The sequence below is a fragment of the Vespa mandarinia genome, chromosome 10 (assembly GCF_050613455.1).
Source record: "Vespa mandarinia isolate Hongniang chromosome 10, ASM5061345v1, whole genome shotgun sequence".
NCBI classification, from domain to species: Eukaryota; Metazoa; Arthropoda; class Insecta; order Hymenoptera; family Vespidae; genus Vespa; species Vespa mandarinia.
In genome coordinates, this window is record NC_140819.1 from 6,167,501 (window position 1) to 6,187,500 (window position 20,000).

Consider the following 20,000-nt stretch of genomic DNA (forward strand, 5'->3'; position numbering starts at 1 on the left):
AAAAAAAAAAGAAAAAGAAAAAAAAGGAAAAGAAAAATTAGCTTGATGAAAAGGAATTGATTAATTTTATCATACAAAAATTTTTGATCCTATCTAGAAACTTTGAGCCAATTTTATTGTATTTGTGAATCGTATCTCATTTTGTCGCTATAAAATTATTCGTTAGTTCATGTAATACAAAGTATTTCAGTTTTTTTTTTTTTTTTTTTTTTTTTTTTTTTTTTTTTTTTTTTTTTTATTCCAAGTTGTACTTAACACATTATTATTGATAGAAGGGGGAGGGAGGAAGTGAGAAAATATACCGGGGATGAAACAATAACTTTGATCACAGAGATCATAGAGATATGGAGAAATTTATTTACAAAAGTCGTATGGTAATAAATTTCTTTTTCTAAGTAAAGCACACGCGTAAAGCACATATGATAATTAATCTAGTTATTTTTTTTTTAAATTGAAGTATATGTTTTTAATTGCCTTACTCAATGTAGTTTCATATTCTCTAAAAAAAAAAAGTATTAATCCATGTATATCGAAAAATTATTAGTTCAAAAGATATTCCACGTTTATGTTCTTATTACGAAAGAAAAGTCTTTCGAATTTTCTATCTTTTTTATAATAAATTTTTAATTATATCTAATTTTAAATAAACAATAATAAAATTTACATAATTATAACAAAAATTTGTATTAATGATTTTCATTATAATTATACTCTTATTACGAAAGGAAAGAAAAAATTCAATTAAAAAAAATTATTAACAAAATCGATTTCATTATAATAATATTATTGCAATATTTAAATAAATAAAGGATAAATTGCGCTTTAAAACGGTGTCTCATTCAAGTCTCTACGATTTTTCGTTCGGAAGATATTGCTTTCGAAAGATTTTCATTCATAATCACCTGATCGTAGTAATAGTAGTAGTAGTAGTAGGCCCTCGTAAATTCCTGGAATTTATATAGGTCAGTGTGTCACTGAGCTAAGTTGAATGAAATTATGTAGGTCAGTGGGCCAACGTAAACTTCTTTCCTTTACACGGGAATATCTCAATAACTAAAAGTCGTAGAGACTTGAAACAAATATCATTTTAAAGTGCATAATATTCTCTATTTTTCTAACGTATTGTTAATAATTAATTAACAATTTGTTATAAACAATTTTTATAAACAAATTCTTACGAATGAAATTCATCTTGTTTTGTCAAAAAAAAAAAATGCTTTCACATCAGATTGCGATTGATTTATATAAAATTACATAAATCGATAAATAATTAATAAACAAATTATTTATTTTTATCGATGTAACAATTTTTTTTTTACATTATTAATAGTCACGTTTTCCAGTTGCATGGGAATATCTTCGGAACTAAAAGTCGTATAGACTTGAAACAAATATCATTTTAAAGTGCATAATTTTCATTATTTTTCTAACGTATTGTTAATAATTAATAAACAATTTGTTATAAACAATTTTTTTAAACAAATTCTTACGAAATTCTTCGTATTCATTTTGTCTTGTCAAAAATAAAATTGACATCAGATTTATTTATAAAATTAGGTAAATCAATAAATAATTAATGAACAAATTATTTTGTTTATCGATGCAACATTTTTTCTATTTTTTTCATATTATATAATTTCTTCGTAGAACCGGAGAAAGGATTGGTTTATATAGAAATTTAAATATTAAAAATATTTAAATTGTAACATTTGAAAATTATAAATACTTTTAATGAAATTAATTTTTATATTCGTTTAGAAACGATTGAAATTTAATCGACTGTAGATCGTTCAATGTAGATTATTTTATTTCAAATAAGGAAATGAATAAGTTCTCGTCCACTCAGATATAACGAGCGATCATCGTCTTATCGAAGGTTCTTTACTTTTTTAGGTCGAAGTAATATGAATAATAGAATAAATTTCTTTAATGTTTTACGTTAGTTATATCGCAAACAAATAAATATATGGATGAGAAAACCCGAACAGTGTTAAATATCTCAAGCGCGATATTGGAATTATCTTGAGGAGAAGAAAAAAGCAACAAAAAAAAAAAAAAAAAGAAACAAAAAAGAAAAGAAAAAAAAGAAGAAGAAAAAAAAAGTGAAAAGAAAAAAGGAAAGAAAAAAGAAAGAGAAAATAGAATAAAGATATCGAGAAAAAGTTTGCTTCTGAACGAGAAAGGACTAAAAGGAGGAGGTAGAGAAATGGAAAAGGAAAAGGAAAAGGAAAGGAAAAGAAAAAAAAAAAAAGATAGAAAGAAATGAAAAATTTATTTAATTCGAAGAATACTTAGAAATAATTTAACGAGATAGACAATTATTATGCGTGAAATATAATTGATGAATTTCAAAAGAGAAAAGTGAATCTTTAACGAGTAATATTACAAATAACTTTTGTGATCAAGTTAACATTGTTAATCATTCGTTAATTACAAATTCTTTGCGAAAACGGGAATTGCACGAATGTTTTCAAACGACACGAATATATTCGTTACCTGTTCGCCCAATCTTCTCTACTCACATTTTATTCCATTTAAATAAAGTGATCGTTAAATTCACGTAATTATTGATACGTCAACATTGTTGTATTCTCTCTCTCTTTCCCTCTCTTTCTCTCTATCTATCTATCTACATATCCGTCTATCTCTTTCTATCTCACTTTCTCGTTTTATCAGTCCTTTATCACGAAAGACAATTTTTACAAATAACTCAGTCGAATCCCTTATTTTTATCGTACAACTATTCAATCAACTCTGACGTTATTTTCTCATGCAATTGATAAAACAAATCATTAAACGGTTTTATTTTCAAAAATTATTATGAAAATATATGCATTAACGTATGCGTATATAAATTATGCAGATATATATGGAATATGTAAAGAAAAGGAAAAAGTAAAATTTTTTTGATTTACATCGTAGAACACGAACAATGATTTTTTATAAATAAAGAAATTAGATTCTTCATATATATGGAGGTACTAATAATATATAGGGTGTATCAAAAATTTATAATGTATACGTAAAAGTAGAAACGTACACTAATTTTGTTTTAAATAATAAATAAAACTTGTAATACATATATGCACTTACATATGTATATATGTATTGTACATATATAAATACATACATACCGATATGTACAGTGTAATTAAAAAATTATAATATATACATAGTTCACGTCATCGCAGAGTGATTTCATTATAAATAAAATATAAGATTGGAAACGTTAATTATAAATGGATATATATAAAAATGAAAGGGCAAAGAAAGAAAAAAAAAAAGGATAAATAAATAACAAACCAAGTTGAAGTTGAGAGGAAACATAAAAACAACGAAAATGATTATATTATGTTCGAAGTGTTAAATAATTTCTAACCGTTTACAAGAAATTCTCTTATTTAATATTATTATTGATTCGTCGTAAGATAAAAAATAATTTATTTAAAAATTTCTTCTTTCCTTTTTTCTGTTCACAGCTGACAGCAGCTTCTTACTGGCAAATGCTCAGATCGTCGACTTCCCGATCGTCTATTGCAACGAGAGCTTTTGCAAGATCTCTGGTTACAATCGTGCCGAGGTATAAAATCCAATCCTGTTATCGACCCTCCGACATCCCTTTGGCCTTTATATATATATATATATATATATATATATATATATATATATATATATATATATATATACATCTATAACCATTAGAGACCCAGACTGCGTGATTTAACAGAGGTTGAATCAACCAAGTCGTTCTATACAATGAACATGTCGATACCACGTACAATGTGTATTTTATGTAACGTGACAAATTAGAAATTAGTATTATCCATTTTTTTAAATCAGTTGATTTATAATAATATATATTTGTAAATTGATGCAACACATTTTTCTATGAAATATCATAGACATGTTACCACATGTTATATATTTTTCACATAATATGTTTTTTTTCTCTAAATATATATATATATATATATTTTATTTAACATGAGAACAACAATTAAAATTTATAAATCATTTATCGTGTTCTTTTAGCTTATGCAATTTATTAAATAAATAATTTCACAAAATTGACATAATGTATTTTTACGATCGATTTTCTTAATTATATAACATTGTGCTACATATCGATATATTTTCTGTATTTCAAGGAACGTTTACATAATACGAACTAAAATAGAAATTACTATTGTTCAACTGACATAATTTATTAAATACATTCGAGGATCAACGTAACATATTTTCCTTTGAAATACCACAAATACATTTCTATTGTTAATTTGAAAAAAATTCTAGAGCTAATTGAAAATTAATGTAGTTTCATTTTGTTTTCTTTCCCTTTCTCTCTCTCTCTCTCTCTCTCTCTCTCTCTCTCTCTCTCTCTCTCTCTCTCTCTCTCTCTCTCTCTCTCTCTCTCTCTCATTTATTCTTCTTTAATTTATCAAATATTACGAAAACTGATATGACATAGAACACATTTTTATTTTGCGATGTATACGTATTTTGTGTAAAGAAGAAAAAAATTTTGAAGAGAAGAAAGAAAAATTAAAAAAAAAAAAAAAAAAAAGAAGAGAGAGAGAGAGAGAAAACTGGTTCGTCAAAAATAACTAGCTTTTCATTGCAAATTTGCAAAATAAACCAAAGTCAGATATCTTTTGAATATCACACGGAACATTCCGAAATTATACCTTTACGTTAATTCTCCGTATCACAAAGAGAATGAGAGATCATCAAGAGAGATTAAAGGATATATCAAATATTATTTTTAGTTAGCATCCATGCAGGGATTTCGCGATTATTCCGCGAGTGTGTCCGTGAAATTGCAAAAGCAATACATCATACTTGCTTTGGTTTCCCTCTCGTCGTAGTTTGCAATAGAAATGAAGAGAGGTAGGTCGGTGGGGAGGCGGAGGGAGAGGAGAAAGATTGGTATGTTGATAGGAGGAGTAGGGCAAAGCTGCTGAGATACAGTAAACTCGTTTCGTTACGAATGTTGCGTAGGTAATCCGATTACGTTTTTATACTCGCACCTCGAAAAATTAATGAATTTAATAGGATAACAACATTGTGTTTATCGTTACCTAGTATTAGTATATCACGAACGAACATGACAATAAAGTATCTTTCATCAAAATCAAAAGGTAGAGAGAGATAGAGAGAGTGCGAGAGAGAGAGAGAGAGAGAGAGAGAGAAAGGGATTTAATATAAAAATTACAAATTTTTGACACAGGTTATGCAAAAGTCATGCCGATGTGGATTTATGTACGGGGAACTAACGAACAAGGAAACGATAGCAAGGATCGAAGAGTGCCTCGAGGGCCAAATTCACGACCAATTCGAGATCCTGCTCTACAAGAAGAACAGTAAGTAATTTATTACATCAGTATTATTTTATTAAGCATGATATTATGATGCTTCGATGTCGTCGTATTCGTGGCTTTTCGAAAGAGAATCGATCATTTCGAGTGTAAACAATTAATAAATATTGATTTATCCAATTATATATATATATATAAAATGATTCGTCATAGTTAGTCCTATGACACGTTATCTGGATCATATTGTTTATTACGAAATAGAGGTAAATAGAAAAAAAATAAAAGAAAGAGAAATAGAGAGAGAGAGAGAGAGAGAGAGAGAGAGAGAAACAAACGAATATTTATTTATAAATAAATTTGTTTTTCTCTCTCTCTCTTTTTTTTTTTTTTTTTTTTTTTTTTTCTTTGAAATTCTTCTTTATCAAGCCAATCTCGAAAACGTCGATTCTCGAATAAGTTACATCGACGGAAGTACTCGAGGCACGAAATGTATTTATTGTGCATGCTCAAAGCTGGTCAAACGTCTCGGTACAAAGAAATTATTACTGTTTGCATTCATCTTTTCTTACCGAGTTTATCATCGGAATTTCGTCAGTTAGATACATAATCTCGCATTCTCGTCATTGACTTTTCCCATGTGTCACGTATCGATAAATTATTCATCGGCATATAACTTCTCGATCATATACGATATACACAACCGTCCATTAATTTACGCGAGATTATCTCTTTATACGATATATCAATGTTTTAAACAATTTGAAATGATTTTTTATCCGATAAAAAGAAAATAAATTCTTCTTTTATCTTTATATTATCTTTATTTCGTCATTTACTCTATTATAGATAATATCTAATGTATTATTATAAACGAGATATCTAGCGAACGATTACTTTGTATTTTTTAATCGATTAAAAAGTAAAAATTGATAGTTTCGATAATACTATGTACTATAACGACGATGAATGAAATTTATTTTCGTTTTTAATATAATTTCATAGTTTTTTCTGTCAATATTTTTATAACTTTTATTTTTCTCTTTTCCTTTTCCTTTTTTTCTTCTTTTTTATTTTTTTTTTTCTATCTACCAAGAAACTACATTAAAGTGATATTTATCCGCGCACACGAAAAAAAAAAAAAACAAAAAAAAGAGGGGGGGGGGAAAAAAAGGAAAGGAAAACAAACCCCGACGTGATACGAATATTTCACGTAAATCAAGGGACGGATGTAACAACATCATTCACTTTCGATTAAACTCACTTTTCTTTATCTAATCGAACTCGAATCACTATTATTCATTACTCTACATACTAACGAAGTTTTCGATTACGATTTACACATACATACGATACAGACATACGTACTAATAATATAAATAATAGATTGTAAAATTCATGATAAGAAAATAATGTCAAATTTACAATGATTCTAAATATTTATTTTATATAAATACATATGTATGTATATATGTATGTATGTGTACGTTCGTATTTGAAATGATAGTTATCGTATGAGAAACATTTAATATATATATATATATATATATATATATATATATATATAACATATTAATATATTTAACATATAGTATATATATATATATATATATATAACATATTAATATATTTAACATATAGTATATATATATATATATATATATATATATATATATATATATATATAAAGAGAAGAATGATCGAGATTGATCGAATCCTTTTTTTCCACCTCTCCCCTTCTAGTCGAGAGACCAAACGTTAAGCTCAATAATAAAAGATCGTTCTGTTTAAAGGTACCCCACGAGGTATGTCTAACACAGGTTCACAAAAGCGTGCTCGCAAAATCCACCAGTAAGTCAGCCTCGAATCTAACAGTATAACAACTAATCAAATCAACGACACACGGCTCGAAATGCGTATTTTATTATACACTATTTGTCAATTTAAAAAGAGAGAGAGAGAGAGAGAGAGAGAGAGAGAGGATTTAAACACCCTCCCCCTGATCTTCCCAAAAAAAAAAAAAAAATCATTCAAAATGAATCAACGAAGTGGATTATCAAGAGTGATCGTCTCAAAAAAAAAAAAAGATAAAAGAAAAGACAAAGAAAAGAAAAACTAAGTTCACCGATCATTCACAAAATTTAATTCCCGTTCTTATTTACTCTCTCGAGCACTTTTTTCTACATTTCTTTCTTCTTCTTCTTCTTCTTCTTCTTCTTCTTTTTCTTCTTCTTCTTCTTCTTCTTCTTCTTCTTCTTCTTCTTCTTCTTCTTCTTCTTTTCTCTTTCCTTTTTCTCTTTTTATTGACATCAAAAACATATATTATCACAAACTCGGTTAACCAGAACTATATACCCTCTCGCCCCCTATTTCTTTTCCTATCTAGCTCCAACCAGTCAGCATCCTTCCTCTTTCTTTTCAATCCTTACTGCGTTCCAAATTCGTTATCACTTACGTTTATCGATCCGAAAGTATATGGTAAGATATATCCACACGCTTGAAGAATTTGTAGAACCTAATGCGAATTATATACTAGCAAGTAGATAAAGACTAGAGAAAAGATGCTGCAGGATTATGTACATACATATATATGTATATATATATATATATATATATAAAATTCTATTTATGTATATGTACTTAAGTACGTATTCGACTTCGACTATACGAAAATATATTTTCCAATATTTTCCAGCTCGAACTCGACGTATACATATTACAGGGAATGCGTTGAAAAGAAAAAAGAAATAAAAAAGAAACGAAAAAGAAAAAAGAGAAAAAAAAAACAAAAACAAAAACAAAAAGAAGAAGAATGATGTACGAGAGAACATGGATTCATTCATTTGCTGATGTAAAAATAAATTCAAATTTGTTGGGCGAAAAAGAAAAGAAAATTAAAAAAAAAATAAGGAAAAAAAAAAAGAAAAAAAGAAAAAATTTAATATAAACCGAATCTTATTTTTTTTTCTTTTTTTTTTTTTTTTTTTTTATATATTCATAAAGGATCACTTTCCGCGCGTTTGTTTTACGTTTATATAAAAATTCTTTTTCTACGCCATCCTATTATATATTTCCCATGTATAAGTACGTTATGTACATATCATATACAGAGTGGGTCAAAAAGTTTATAGATGATTTTAAAAATCAATTACTCTTTTTCGAGACTTTTTGGACTAATTTTCTTTTCTTTTCTTTTCTTTTCTTTTGTTTCTTCCTCTTTATTTTTGTGCAAATTATAAAATTACATGCTAAGCTTTAAACGGCTAACGGGATCTCGAAAAAGGTATAATTAATTTTTTTTTAAAATCATTTGATAACTATCGACCACGCCTAGAAACTTTTGGATATCGACTGAAAATTGATGAGCCCCCTCTCCCACCACTCTCCCTCAACAACCCATCCAACCACTCGTTCACTCACTCACTCACTCACTCACTCACTCACTCACTCACTCACTCACTCACTCACTCACTCACCCAACCAATATATCTTATAAATAAAATGTATATACACGCATACATAGAAATAATTTATTATCATTTTCAAAACGGAAGTACATATGTATTTACGTATGATATTCGAATATTGTAAATATTTACGAGGTCTTGAAAAAAAATCCTACGTAAATGTTGTATAAATACGAAGTAATTCTATCGAATATCGATGACTTTTAATTAGAACGATATAGATCATGGATCATAGATCCATTGCGATCCCATGAATGATAACCTCCGTCTTGAAGAAACGAAACGATTTCAACTCTGTGCTGTGCCCTCACTTTGGTATCCGTCGTCTCGTTAATTCGCATCGACCCAGTTTCCCTCTCGCGAAACTCATCATGGATCGCGATGACTCTCGGAATAAAACAAGAAAAAAAAAAAGAAAGAAAGAGGAAAAAAAAGAGATCCTGATCGCTTACGAGAAAGAGATAAAGTAGCGAAAGAAAAAGGAAAAAAAGGAAAAAAAAAAAGAAAAAGAAAAAAACTGATGGAGAGAGAAGACCATGTAAAAGAAATGATTTTATCCTTCTCTATAGGGAGAAAAATAAGAAGACGAAGACGAAGAAGAAGAAGAAAGTAAAAAAAAAAGAAAGAAAAAAAATGAATTCTTTCACTTCTTTCGAGTTTACAAGGATGATTAACCCTCTACAATGTAATTTTTTTTTTCCATTCTATAAAAATATTACATAATACCTATGTGTATGAAAAATATACTATTACTTATGTAATACACAAAAAGTAGTATAGTTGTATAATTACACACACACACACACACACAAAGAGAAAGAAAGACAGACAGATGCACAGACAAAAACACATTTGTGTCTATATTTTTTATTTATAACTAAAAGTTATAATAAAAGTAATTATAACTATAATATTATTTAGAATGATATTATTTATATTAATAAATTGATATAGTATAACTAAATATTGCGGTACTACATATGAAAATATTATAATCAAAATTTAACAATTAAAATAACATGAAAAATTTTGAAACATAAAGCCTCAAGTTAATTTTCATATCGTAAAATATAAAAGCGAATTGAAAGATTACATTTTTTTTATGCAAGCGTGTAACTTTAAAGTTACATGGCATTGTAGAGGGTTAATTAAACAGATCTCGAAGATGAATAAAAAAAAAAAAAAAAGAAAAAAAATGTCTTTGTTTCGAGACGTAAAAATGTCGAAACTTTTATTCTGACTTATGGACACGCCTTATTGTTTCGATAATCATTCAATTGAAAAAAAAGAAAAAGAAAACAAACAAACAAACAAACAAACAACATCTTAGGTGAATATATAATATCGTAACAGCCAACAGTTAATGGCATCTAAGACAATAATCCTCTCTCAGAGAATCCAACCAAGAATCGATTCGAAAGTTTTATCGAGCACGTCCACGCCCACCTGACATTAGAAAGAGAGAGAGAGAGAGAGAGAGAGAGACAGACAAGAATCCTATTTAAATTATTACACCTATCCAATATATATCTTACTAATACTCCTACAAGGTGTTTCATAATAATAATAATAACAATAATAATAATAATAATAATAATAATAATAATAATAATATTACGTGAAACATGTATATATTATAATCGTGAATTTATAAATGAGTATTAGTAACAAAATGTTTATAATATAAGCATAGATTATCGTGTTTTTTTTTTTTATTTATCGAATCTTTAAGCTCACGGCACTGATTATGAATTTATTGATTTTATCACATATTATGAAACACCTATATCACGTATATGTATCTATATTATATATGTATATATATATATATATATGTATATATATAATATAATATAATATAATATAATATAATATAATATATAATTTTCTTCTATATATTTCGTTATCTTCTTTATCTATGCATAAACTTTTTTTCTCTCTTTCCTCTAACTCATTCGCATTTTGGCTTAAACGCAACGAAACACACGTACACATATGTATGTATGTATGTATGTACATGCATATACATGCACACGTAAATGTACACAAGGAGACACATACGTAGTAAACATACGTATAAGCTGCAACATTGATCCGATATTAGAAACACGAAATTGCTGGCGGCTTCGCTGATCTATCGTCGATCCATCCCCCTTTGACGTATCCATCGCTAACGCATTGTTATCTCTCCGTTATGGAGACGCTAAATGGAATATGCTTTAAATTATGTTTGTCACTTGTCTTAGCTAATTTTGTAGCGCTCGATATATATATATATATATATATATATATATATGTATATATATATAAGCAGCATGGCATACGCTGAGTGATTACAGAAGAGAGAGAGAGAGAGAGAGAGAGAGAGAGAGAGAGAGAGAGCGTGTCCAGTGTCCAAGAAGATTGAAACGCAAAGCTTAATCTTTCATTAAAGCTGATTGATCTAAAACGTTGTTAAAGTACATAGATAGCGCATGGCTTTTATGTATGTATATATACATATACGTATAAACATATATATGTATGTATGTATGTATGTATGTATGTATATATGTATATATATATATGTATATAGGTGTAATAACTACACACAGGATTGTATCTATCTCTGGTATCTTTCTTTTTTCTTTTTTCTCTTTTTTTATTCTTTCTTTTCTTTTCTTTTTTTCTTTTTTCGTTTTTAATTCCTTCAACCAAAGAGAAGCATGCCGTAACAAACGCAAGTAAAGATAATCATTTAGTCTCTCTTTGACACATTTTTTCTTTTTTTTTTTTTTTTTGATCATCGATTCTCAACGGCCAAAAGAATTCGGTCGAAAGAAATTTTTTACAAAGGGTATGTAATGAATTTACATAACGAACCGGTAATAAAAACTTTTTCAATGGTAATTAACTCTTAAGCGGCAATATGTTAATCTCGAGTTTTTATGTAAATTCTACGTATCGTGTAGACTATTCTTTTTTTTTTCTTCTTTTTTTCTTTTCTTCTTCTGGTTTTTTTTTTTTATTATTATTCTTGTTTCATCCCCTTTTTATCAACCTTTCTCCGTAGGATTCAGAATAATATATATATATATTTGATTAGATACTATTTATCCATTACTATTATTATTATTATTATTATTATTATTATTATTATTATTATTATTATTATTATTATTATTATTATTATTATTACTACTATTATTTGCATCGATTCATTAACGAAATTGTAAATATTTTTCTGTCAATAATCTAATATGATATCTCGATTCGGGATATGCAGAAACACCACTATGGCTTCTACTGCAAATAGCACCGATCAAAAACGAACGAGACTTAGTCGTCCTGTTTCTGTTAACCTTCCGGGATATAACGGCGTTGAAGCAGCCTATAGAGACGGACGACAGCAAGGGTGGCCTTTCGAAATTTGCCAAACTCGCAAGATCGGTTACCAGATCGAGATCGGTCCTTGTTTCGCAATTCAGCTCCCACCTTCCGGCTCTGAAGGATTCTGCTTTACCTACCACGGCAAAACAATCACATCTGGCTCATGTAAATTATATTGTTCTATAGCAAAATAAAATTATCTCAATGATCTATATTGATTTAATTCGAATTATTACAATGAATTTACAGATGATGTCCTTGAGCGGAGATGTAATGCCACAGTACAGACAGGAAGCACCAAAAACTCCACCGCACATTTTGTTACATTATTGCGCGTTCAAAGCGATCTGGGATTGGATTATTTTGTGCTTGACCTTTTACACGGCCATAATGGTTCCGTACAACGTTGCCTTCAAAAATAAAACCAGCGAGGATGTTTCTCTTTTGGTACTCGACAGTATAGTCGATGTAATATTCTTTATCGATATAGTATTAAATTTTCATACCACATTCGTCGGGGCTGGTGGTGAAGTTGTGTCCGATCCAAAAGTAATTCCAATTGAACTTTTTTTTCTTTTACAATATATTCTATATATATATATGTGTGTGTGTGTGTACACCAATGATACGTTTAACGATATTGATAAATTTGATCATAGGTTATCAGAATGAATTATCTCAAGTCTTGGTTCATCATCGATTTGCTGAGCTGTTTACCCTACGACGTGTTCAATGCGTTCGATCACGATGAGGACGGTATCGGTAGTCTTTTCTCCGCTTTGAAGGTTGTCCGTTTACTTCGTCTTGGAAGGGTTGTTCGCAAACTCGATCGGTATCTGGAATATGGAGCCGCCATGCTCATTCTTCTGCTCTGTTTCTACATGTTGGTTGCTCACTGGCTAGCCTGTATCTGGTACGTCACATTAAGGTGATTTTACTCTGCGTACACACTTTCAAGGTAACACATCTCTTGATAGGACGATTGGCTGCATATAATATCACATACGAAACATATATACATATATATATATATACACATACACGATTACAACACAACGGACTCGCATTGTTATTGCAATTTATTGCTACGTTTAGTTTATGTTGCTTCAAGTCTCTCTCTTCGCACGTTAAAATTTTATTAATTAAAAATGACGCTATAATGAGTTTGAAGGGATCGCTAATGTTATATATATATATATATATATATATATATATATATATATATATATATATTTATATTAAAGAGAGTGCTTTGTCGTTTTTTCATCATCATTAACGTCGTTCGAGATATTTTAAAAGCGGCATGCGAAAATCATGCTTATCGAAATTGACAAGGTCGACTCTTAGACAAATTATTAAACAAAAGCGAGACGCAATATTTTTTAGATTTAGATGACTCAATTTTGTAGATGGCTCGATCAGAGATTGACATCTTTTTTTTTTATATTGTATTTCCTTTAGAATACATTTAAATATACGTGAAATTTTCTTGTAAGAAATGTCATTGCGTTGAAGGTATTCGATAGGAAGATCGGATGCTGACAACGGAGTTCAATATTCATGGCTATGGAAGTTGGCCAATGTTACCCAGTCACCGTACAGTTACTTGTGGACCAATGCCAGCACTGCACCAGAACTAGTAGCTGGACCATCACGCCGCACGATGTATGTCACTGCTCTTTACTTCACGATGACTTGCATGACTTCCGTCGGCTTTGGAAACGTTGCGGCAGAAACAGATAACGAGAAGATATTTACCATCTGCATGATGATCATTGCTGGTACGAATTCATAACTATTATAAAATATTATTAATACAAATTTATATTAATGATAATAAATATCATTTAACGATAATATATTTCTTAATATAGCATTGCTGTACGCTACGATCTTTGGTCACGTTACAACTATTATTCAACAAATGACATCGGCCACAGCCAAATATCATGACATGTTGAACAACGTACGGGAATTCATGAAACTCCATGAAGTACCTAAAGCGCTTAGCGAACGTGTCATGGATTATGTAGTAAGTACATGGGCAATGACCAAGGGCCTAGATACGGACAAAGTACTTAACTATTGTCCTAAAGATATGAAAGCCGATATTTGCGTACATCTTAATCGGAAGGTTTTCAATGAACACCCTGCCTTCAGGTAGGCATATTATCATCTTTCATTTATATCATTTAATAATATTTTTATCGATTAAATCAAATTATGATAATTAATCATTAATAACATGTTATTATCGATGTCCAGGTTGGCATCCGACGGATGTTTACGTGCTTTAGCAATGCATTTTACAATGTCGCACAGTGCACCTGGTGATCTGCTCTATCACACAGGTGAATCTATCGACTCGTTATGCTTCATCGTTACCGGAAGCCTAGAAGTTATACAAGACGATGAAGTAGTAGCGATTCTTGGAAAGGGTGATGTCTTTGGTGACAGCTTTTGGACTAACCCATCGGTTGGACAAAGCGCCGCTAACGTTAGAGCATTAACTTATTGTGACCTTCATACTATTAAACGTGATCGGCTGTTAGAAGTTTTGGATTTTTATCAAGCCTTCGCAAACTCCTTCGCCAGAAATCTTGTACTAACGTACAATCTAAGCAATCGGGTGAGTTCTCTTTGATTAATTAATTTAATTTAAAAAAATTTTTTCTTTCTTTTTTTTTTTTTTTTTTATTCTTATCTACCACATGCAAAGACGTCGATATGCTAGACGATTAGAACACAGAAAGCTTTACACTTTTTCAGTACTTTATTGAATTCACATTACGTTCAATAACAGTGCGATAAATCTTATTTATCTTTTAATATCGATAAACAGCTGTTTCTCCTTTTTTCTTTTTTTTTTTTTTTTTGTTATACATTTTTAAAACATATGTGTATATATATATATATATATATACACATATATACACATATATAATAGCAATTTGCGACGAAATCTTTACGTTGACTAGTAGTTACGAAACACACCTTCGTGATCATTGATTTCAAACGATCAGGCACTATATGATAGGCATGTAGATTACACTGCATATTCTATGACATCTCTCAATATCAAGACGTAGTGTTTAATATACATATTATACAATATTCGAATGATATATATGTATATATATATATTTGTGTGTGTGTGTGTGTGTGTGTGTGTATAGGAAATATATTATATATGTATATACGTATATTAAAAGAGATCAGGCCGTCTGATGACGATACTTTGTTATACACTCGATAAAATAATTAACAATAAAGAAAAAAAATCTATAAATTAATCTGACATGTTAACATATATAATGTATAACCACTATATCGTTCGAACATTCATACGTATAGATAATATATAATATAGATGTAATAGACAAAAAACGATTACTAATCAATCTAATAATTAATTTAATTTGATTAAAATTCTCCATAAACTGATGCCGCTAACAAGAATTTCTGATTCATTACCATATATATATATATAATAGGATCTATAAAATGTAAATCCTTTTTTGCATTCTTAAATTAATTCGCTATTAAAATTGTTCATCGGTAAAATATAAAACTAAATTTTCAATATATTAGATTTTATTTTTTTGCTTTTAAGTATATCCAGAGAGTTCTCTCTTTTGTTATATATATTATTTATATATATATATATGCATACATACGTATATATACATATATAATCTCAATGACTTAATTCTCAATAAATTTCGATTAGAATTGAAATATTTCAATGAACGATCATACAATATAATTAATAGTAACATGAGTCTTATACAATAATCTTTAAATATTTAAGCGTGATATTAGTCTTTTTTGTCCCTGATTCCTTCGCTATACATTTTACGTCCTTGAAGTTCCATCATTACTTTAGCTGCTGGATCTTGATCTAAGACAGATTTATTTTCTCGTATATTTTCTTCTACAGTTGGTATTGGACCAACACCCCATACTTCGCAATGCTTGATTCTAAAATTTTCTTTACCACTTAATTGCAAATAATTTTGAAATGTTGAGCACGATATACTTGATTTACCGGTTCCATACTCAGAATCTAACCATAATCCTGGATAATTTAATTGTCCACCCATAAGCAAACCATTAGGCATAGTTTGTTGGTAAAGATTCAAGTATTGATAATGATTATTGTAGCCTGTTGAAGAAAATGTTAAAATATCTGGCTCGAGTTTGAATAGGAAGCAGCCTTGATTTCCTATAAAAGTTGGTCCCAATCTCCAACTATCTGGTGCAAAACCACCAAAGACATGATCATCGGTGTCTTGTAATATAATAATTGTTGCACCTTGCATAGTTATTCTTCCTAGCATGGTGGTAAATGATTCTCCATGTACTTGACTCGAAAATAAAAATCTCCATTCTTTACGGAGTTCATGAGGTAAACTCAGATTTAGGAACAAAACGTCGCCAAGCCCCAGAATACTTGGAAAATGAGGAATATTTTCCAAACCTTTACAAATAGGTAAAAGATTTAAATCATTAATACGTGCACTCGTATTCTTATCTCCTTTCTTCTGAGAAACTAGAAAAAGGCACTGAAAAACGTGTGATTGAATTGTTTTAAACGTAGCAGCAGCAGCAAACCAATTTTCTACTTGATCGACCGTCAACACATCACCATATTTAACAATATCTTCGCACAAACTTCGCGAACGCATATTTATACGTCTATTATTCACAGTACAACCAATATTACTCCATGAAAGATAATGGGAGTTAGCAGCATTTTTTTGCAGCCTTAAATAAGAATTAATAGTGGCTTGAATATATTGCAGAAACGTAGCAGTAGGTATTTCAAATTTCTGTTCCTCTTCGGAAAATCCTTCAAATATCAAATCAGTACGTTCTGCTGCGCTTCCACGTACCGCAAAAACATATAAACGACCAAAATTTTCTCCATTTATGGCGGAGACCTTTTTGCCAGGTTCATGGCAAAGAAATTTTACGACAAATTGCAAAAGCACGTCATCCAAGTGCATCGACCAATGTTTAAAAATATCTTCACGTTTTATAGAACCCGAACTTCTGGACATTGATTTAAAAATATTGTCCACTAATGTTAATTCGTCTGCAGATAGAATATTTGCAGATGAAGCAGAACGGCTTGATCCATGACCCATCTAAAAAATCAATGACATTAATATTTCCTATTTTGTCAGTCAAAACTTTTTCATTTTACATTAATATAAATATATATAAAACTTTTGTTTAATATTAAAATTTTAAATAAAATCTATAAAAACTAATATATAAAAGAAAAAAAACAAAGAAAAAAAAGAGTCGTAAAAAAATAATTAAACAAAGCTTTACGTAATTTACGCGCCTTTTTTCAAATTAATTTTTCCTGTCGAAAAATGGCTATATTCAGAGCATAGAAAAGAAATGATGACACTATTTGTCAAATGTTTGATCAATTTTAATAAAGCACCATACATCCTAGCATAAAATTTAGATGCTTGTATATTCACGAAGCAAATCATTCTCGTAAATATGAGAACATCGTAAAATCATTTGAGTGGAAAATCAACAATATTATTTTCAATTCGTCGAACGAACAACGATCTTCTTTTCATGACTATCGAAACATATGAAAAGTGACGTAGATTCGTCGGATAAAAACCGATTGATTTCCAAAGAAAAAAAATAAAAGAAAAAAGAAAAAGAAGAAAAAAATCAAACAAATAATCAAATAAATACGAACCTTCCAAACGTACGTAATCTTCTATACGACGAGCCATAAAATCTTTCCTCTGCACTTTTCCAGCCAACGCGAGTCAGAGGTATAAAGGAGAAATAAAAAGAAAAAAAGAAAATTCTAAAGAACAAGAAAATACGCAAAGAGCTTCCGAAATTAATGATTTGAGCTTTCAGTTATTCGATTAAAATCTAATCTTGTCATATTTTCGATTTATAATTCGCTTATACCTTTTCAACAATGATTTACGTCGACGTCTCGAAGTAATAAAACTAAGGAGAACGAATATTTATTTTGAGGTTAAGACGTCGACTCCGAGACCTGTGCCGCTAGTTATGTTCCTATCGACTAATGTCACAGCGCATGCGTCGACGTAACCCCACTGGGCCTAAGACCAATATAAGATCTTATTTAATTTCTTTTTTATTTCTCGCACTTGTGTTTCGCGCAATATCCCATTTATGTAAACATTCAAACTAAAAGTTACGAACGAAAAACGAGACACCTGTGTTCTTCTTGTTCTTTTTTTTCAAACCTCTCGCGAAGAAAAGTTTTATCGGATGCCTTTTATTTTACGAACGATTACTCTCTATCGGAGAATTATTTTCCTTTAGTTAACCCCCATTGACACTCAACATTTACGATTTCTTTTTTCTTTCTTTCTCTCTTTCTTTCTTGTTTTTCAAATGTCATTTTAATGATACGTAAAATTAAAGAAAGTACACGCATGTAAAAGACATTCCATATCCTTCTTTAACATCATTTTAACAGCTATGCTGCTAAATGTTTGCAAGGTTATGTAATACTTTTTTTTACGCGGGAAAGACAAAGTAACATTAGAAAAAAAAAAGAAAAAGAAAAAGAAAAAAAGACAAAACGGGATCAAACCGATTTTATTTTTGCCGTAATTGATCGTAACAACGTTTACAAAGGAAATTAGTGGCGTCGTTATAAGATCGATTATGCGTACATATAAAGAACTTTTACAATATTTCATCGATAATGATGGTGGTGATGTAAAATAGAGCGGAATAAATCAATTGCGTAAATTCTTCTTCCACTGCTCAAATTGATATAAAACATTTAAATTACTTATTTATTTATAAAGTAGAAGAGAGAAAAAATAAAACAAAAAAAGATTAACGCCGTTCGATCGATCGTTTTACTTTCGATTGTTTGTATGTATATACATATATATATATAAGCATAAAGAAATCGATAATTATTATTTTGTGCAGCTGATCTTTCGAAAGGTGGCCGACGTACGTCGTGAAAAGGAACTCGCCGAAAGACGAAAAAACGAGCCACAATTGGATCAAGCTCAGGATCATTTAGTTCGGAAAATTTTCTCAAGGTAAGAACAATGTTAAAAAGGAATAAGAACATCCTATTATTTACTCTAGAAAAATATATTTCTCTACGATTGTCGTGTTTGTATCAGGACAGACAACGTCCTCGTCATTTCGAATGAACTTGGCGCGAGAATTCGATTGTTAAAATTAGACGGAATCAGGGTATTCGTATGCAAAAATATTTTAGGCTAAAACTTCTAAGAACACGCAAATCCAATTCTCTCGTTTTGTTACGTATAAATCCTGTCTCAGTATACATATATATATATATATATATATATATATATATACATATATGCATATAAATAAGGTTTCTCGTACTAAACGTACGTGCTTTGAATACAACGTGATTTGTTGCAACGATGATACTCGAACTACTTTGAACTTTCACGATCAAATTCATATGTCGAATATCTTCGACGTTTCTTGCATTTAAATCGAAATTTCCTTTTATTCTTCTTTTTTTTTTTTGAGGTTATTTTTTACAGGTCTTCACGAAAGCAACATGAGTTTATATATATTGATAACAGGAATAATGAATAAGGAAATATAATTAAAATATATGAGAATATAATAATCGCATAGTTTTGAAGTTTTCGTTATACAGTAATCGATAATTAAATTAATTAAAAATTACATATACGTAAGAATCGATTAAAAGATTCAATGAATTAAATGGGAAATTTCAATCGAACGTAAATTAATGTACAAAGATTTCTCTTTCGATGTCATTAATAGACACGATCATTCAAATCCAATCTGTCGTTGACCTAAC

At 29.5% G+C, this 20,000-nt stretch overlaps 2 protein-coding genes across 13 annotated transcripts in view; one reads left to right on the forward strand and one right to left on the reverse strand.

Annotated features, from left to right (window-relative positions):
• Window positions 1–20,000, forward strand: part of eag (potassium voltage-gated channel protein ether a go-go) — a 94,798-nt gene that overhangs the window by 59,934 nt on the left and 14,864 nt on the right. For 3 of the 9 annotated variants that reach the window (XM_085659564.1, XM_035874971.2, XM_035874976.2), the window contains exons 2-11: window positions 3,480–3,580; window positions 5,228–5,360; window positions 7,106–7,117; window positions 12,045–12,313; window positions 12,398–12,697; window positions 12,808–13,076; window positions 13,664–13,929; window positions 14,023–14,308; window positions 14,414–14,777; window positions 19,112–19,227. In XM_085659564.1, coding sequence (XP_085515690.1) covers window positions 3,480–3,580; window positions 5,228–5,360; window positions 7,106–7,117; window positions 12,045–12,313; window positions 12,398–12,697; window positions 12,808–13,076; window positions 13,664–13,929; window positions 14,023–14,308; window positions 14,414–14,777; window positions 19,112–19,227 — 2,116 coding nt within the window. Of the gene's footprint in view, window positions 1–3,479; window positions 3,581–5,227; window positions 5,361–7,089; window positions 7,164–12,044; window positions 12,314–12,397; window positions 12,698–12,807; window positions 13,077–13,663; window positions 13,930–14,022; window positions 14,309–14,413; window positions 14,778–19,111; window positions 19,228–20,000 lie in introns of all 9 variants that reach the window. The other 6 variants (XM_035874974.2, XM_035874978.2, XM_035874975.2 and 3 more) reach the window with 4 other exon arrangements.
• Window positions 15,881–18,609, reverse strand: LOC118445459 (MTOR-associated protein MEAK7). Of its 4 annotated transcripts, none has more exons than XM_035874983.2 (3): window positions 18,104–18,607; window positions 17,880–17,928; window positions 15,881–17,298 (listed from the first exon to the last, which is right to left on the reverse strand). In XM_035874983.2, the coding sequence occupies exon 3, from the start codon at window positions 17,296–17,298 to the stop codon at window positions 15,967–15,969; it is 1,332 nt and encodes a 443-aa protein (XP_035730876.1). In that variant the 5' UTR covers window positions 17,880–17,928; window positions 18,104–18,607; the 3' UTR covers window positions 15,881–15,966. The 4 variants fall into 4 exon arrangements, with proteins under 4 accessions (XP_035730876.1, XP_035730873.1, XP_085515691.1 ...); XM_035874980.2 differs by having other exon boundaries at window positions 17,880–17,933; XM_085659565.1 differs by having other exon boundaries at window positions 17,880–17,993.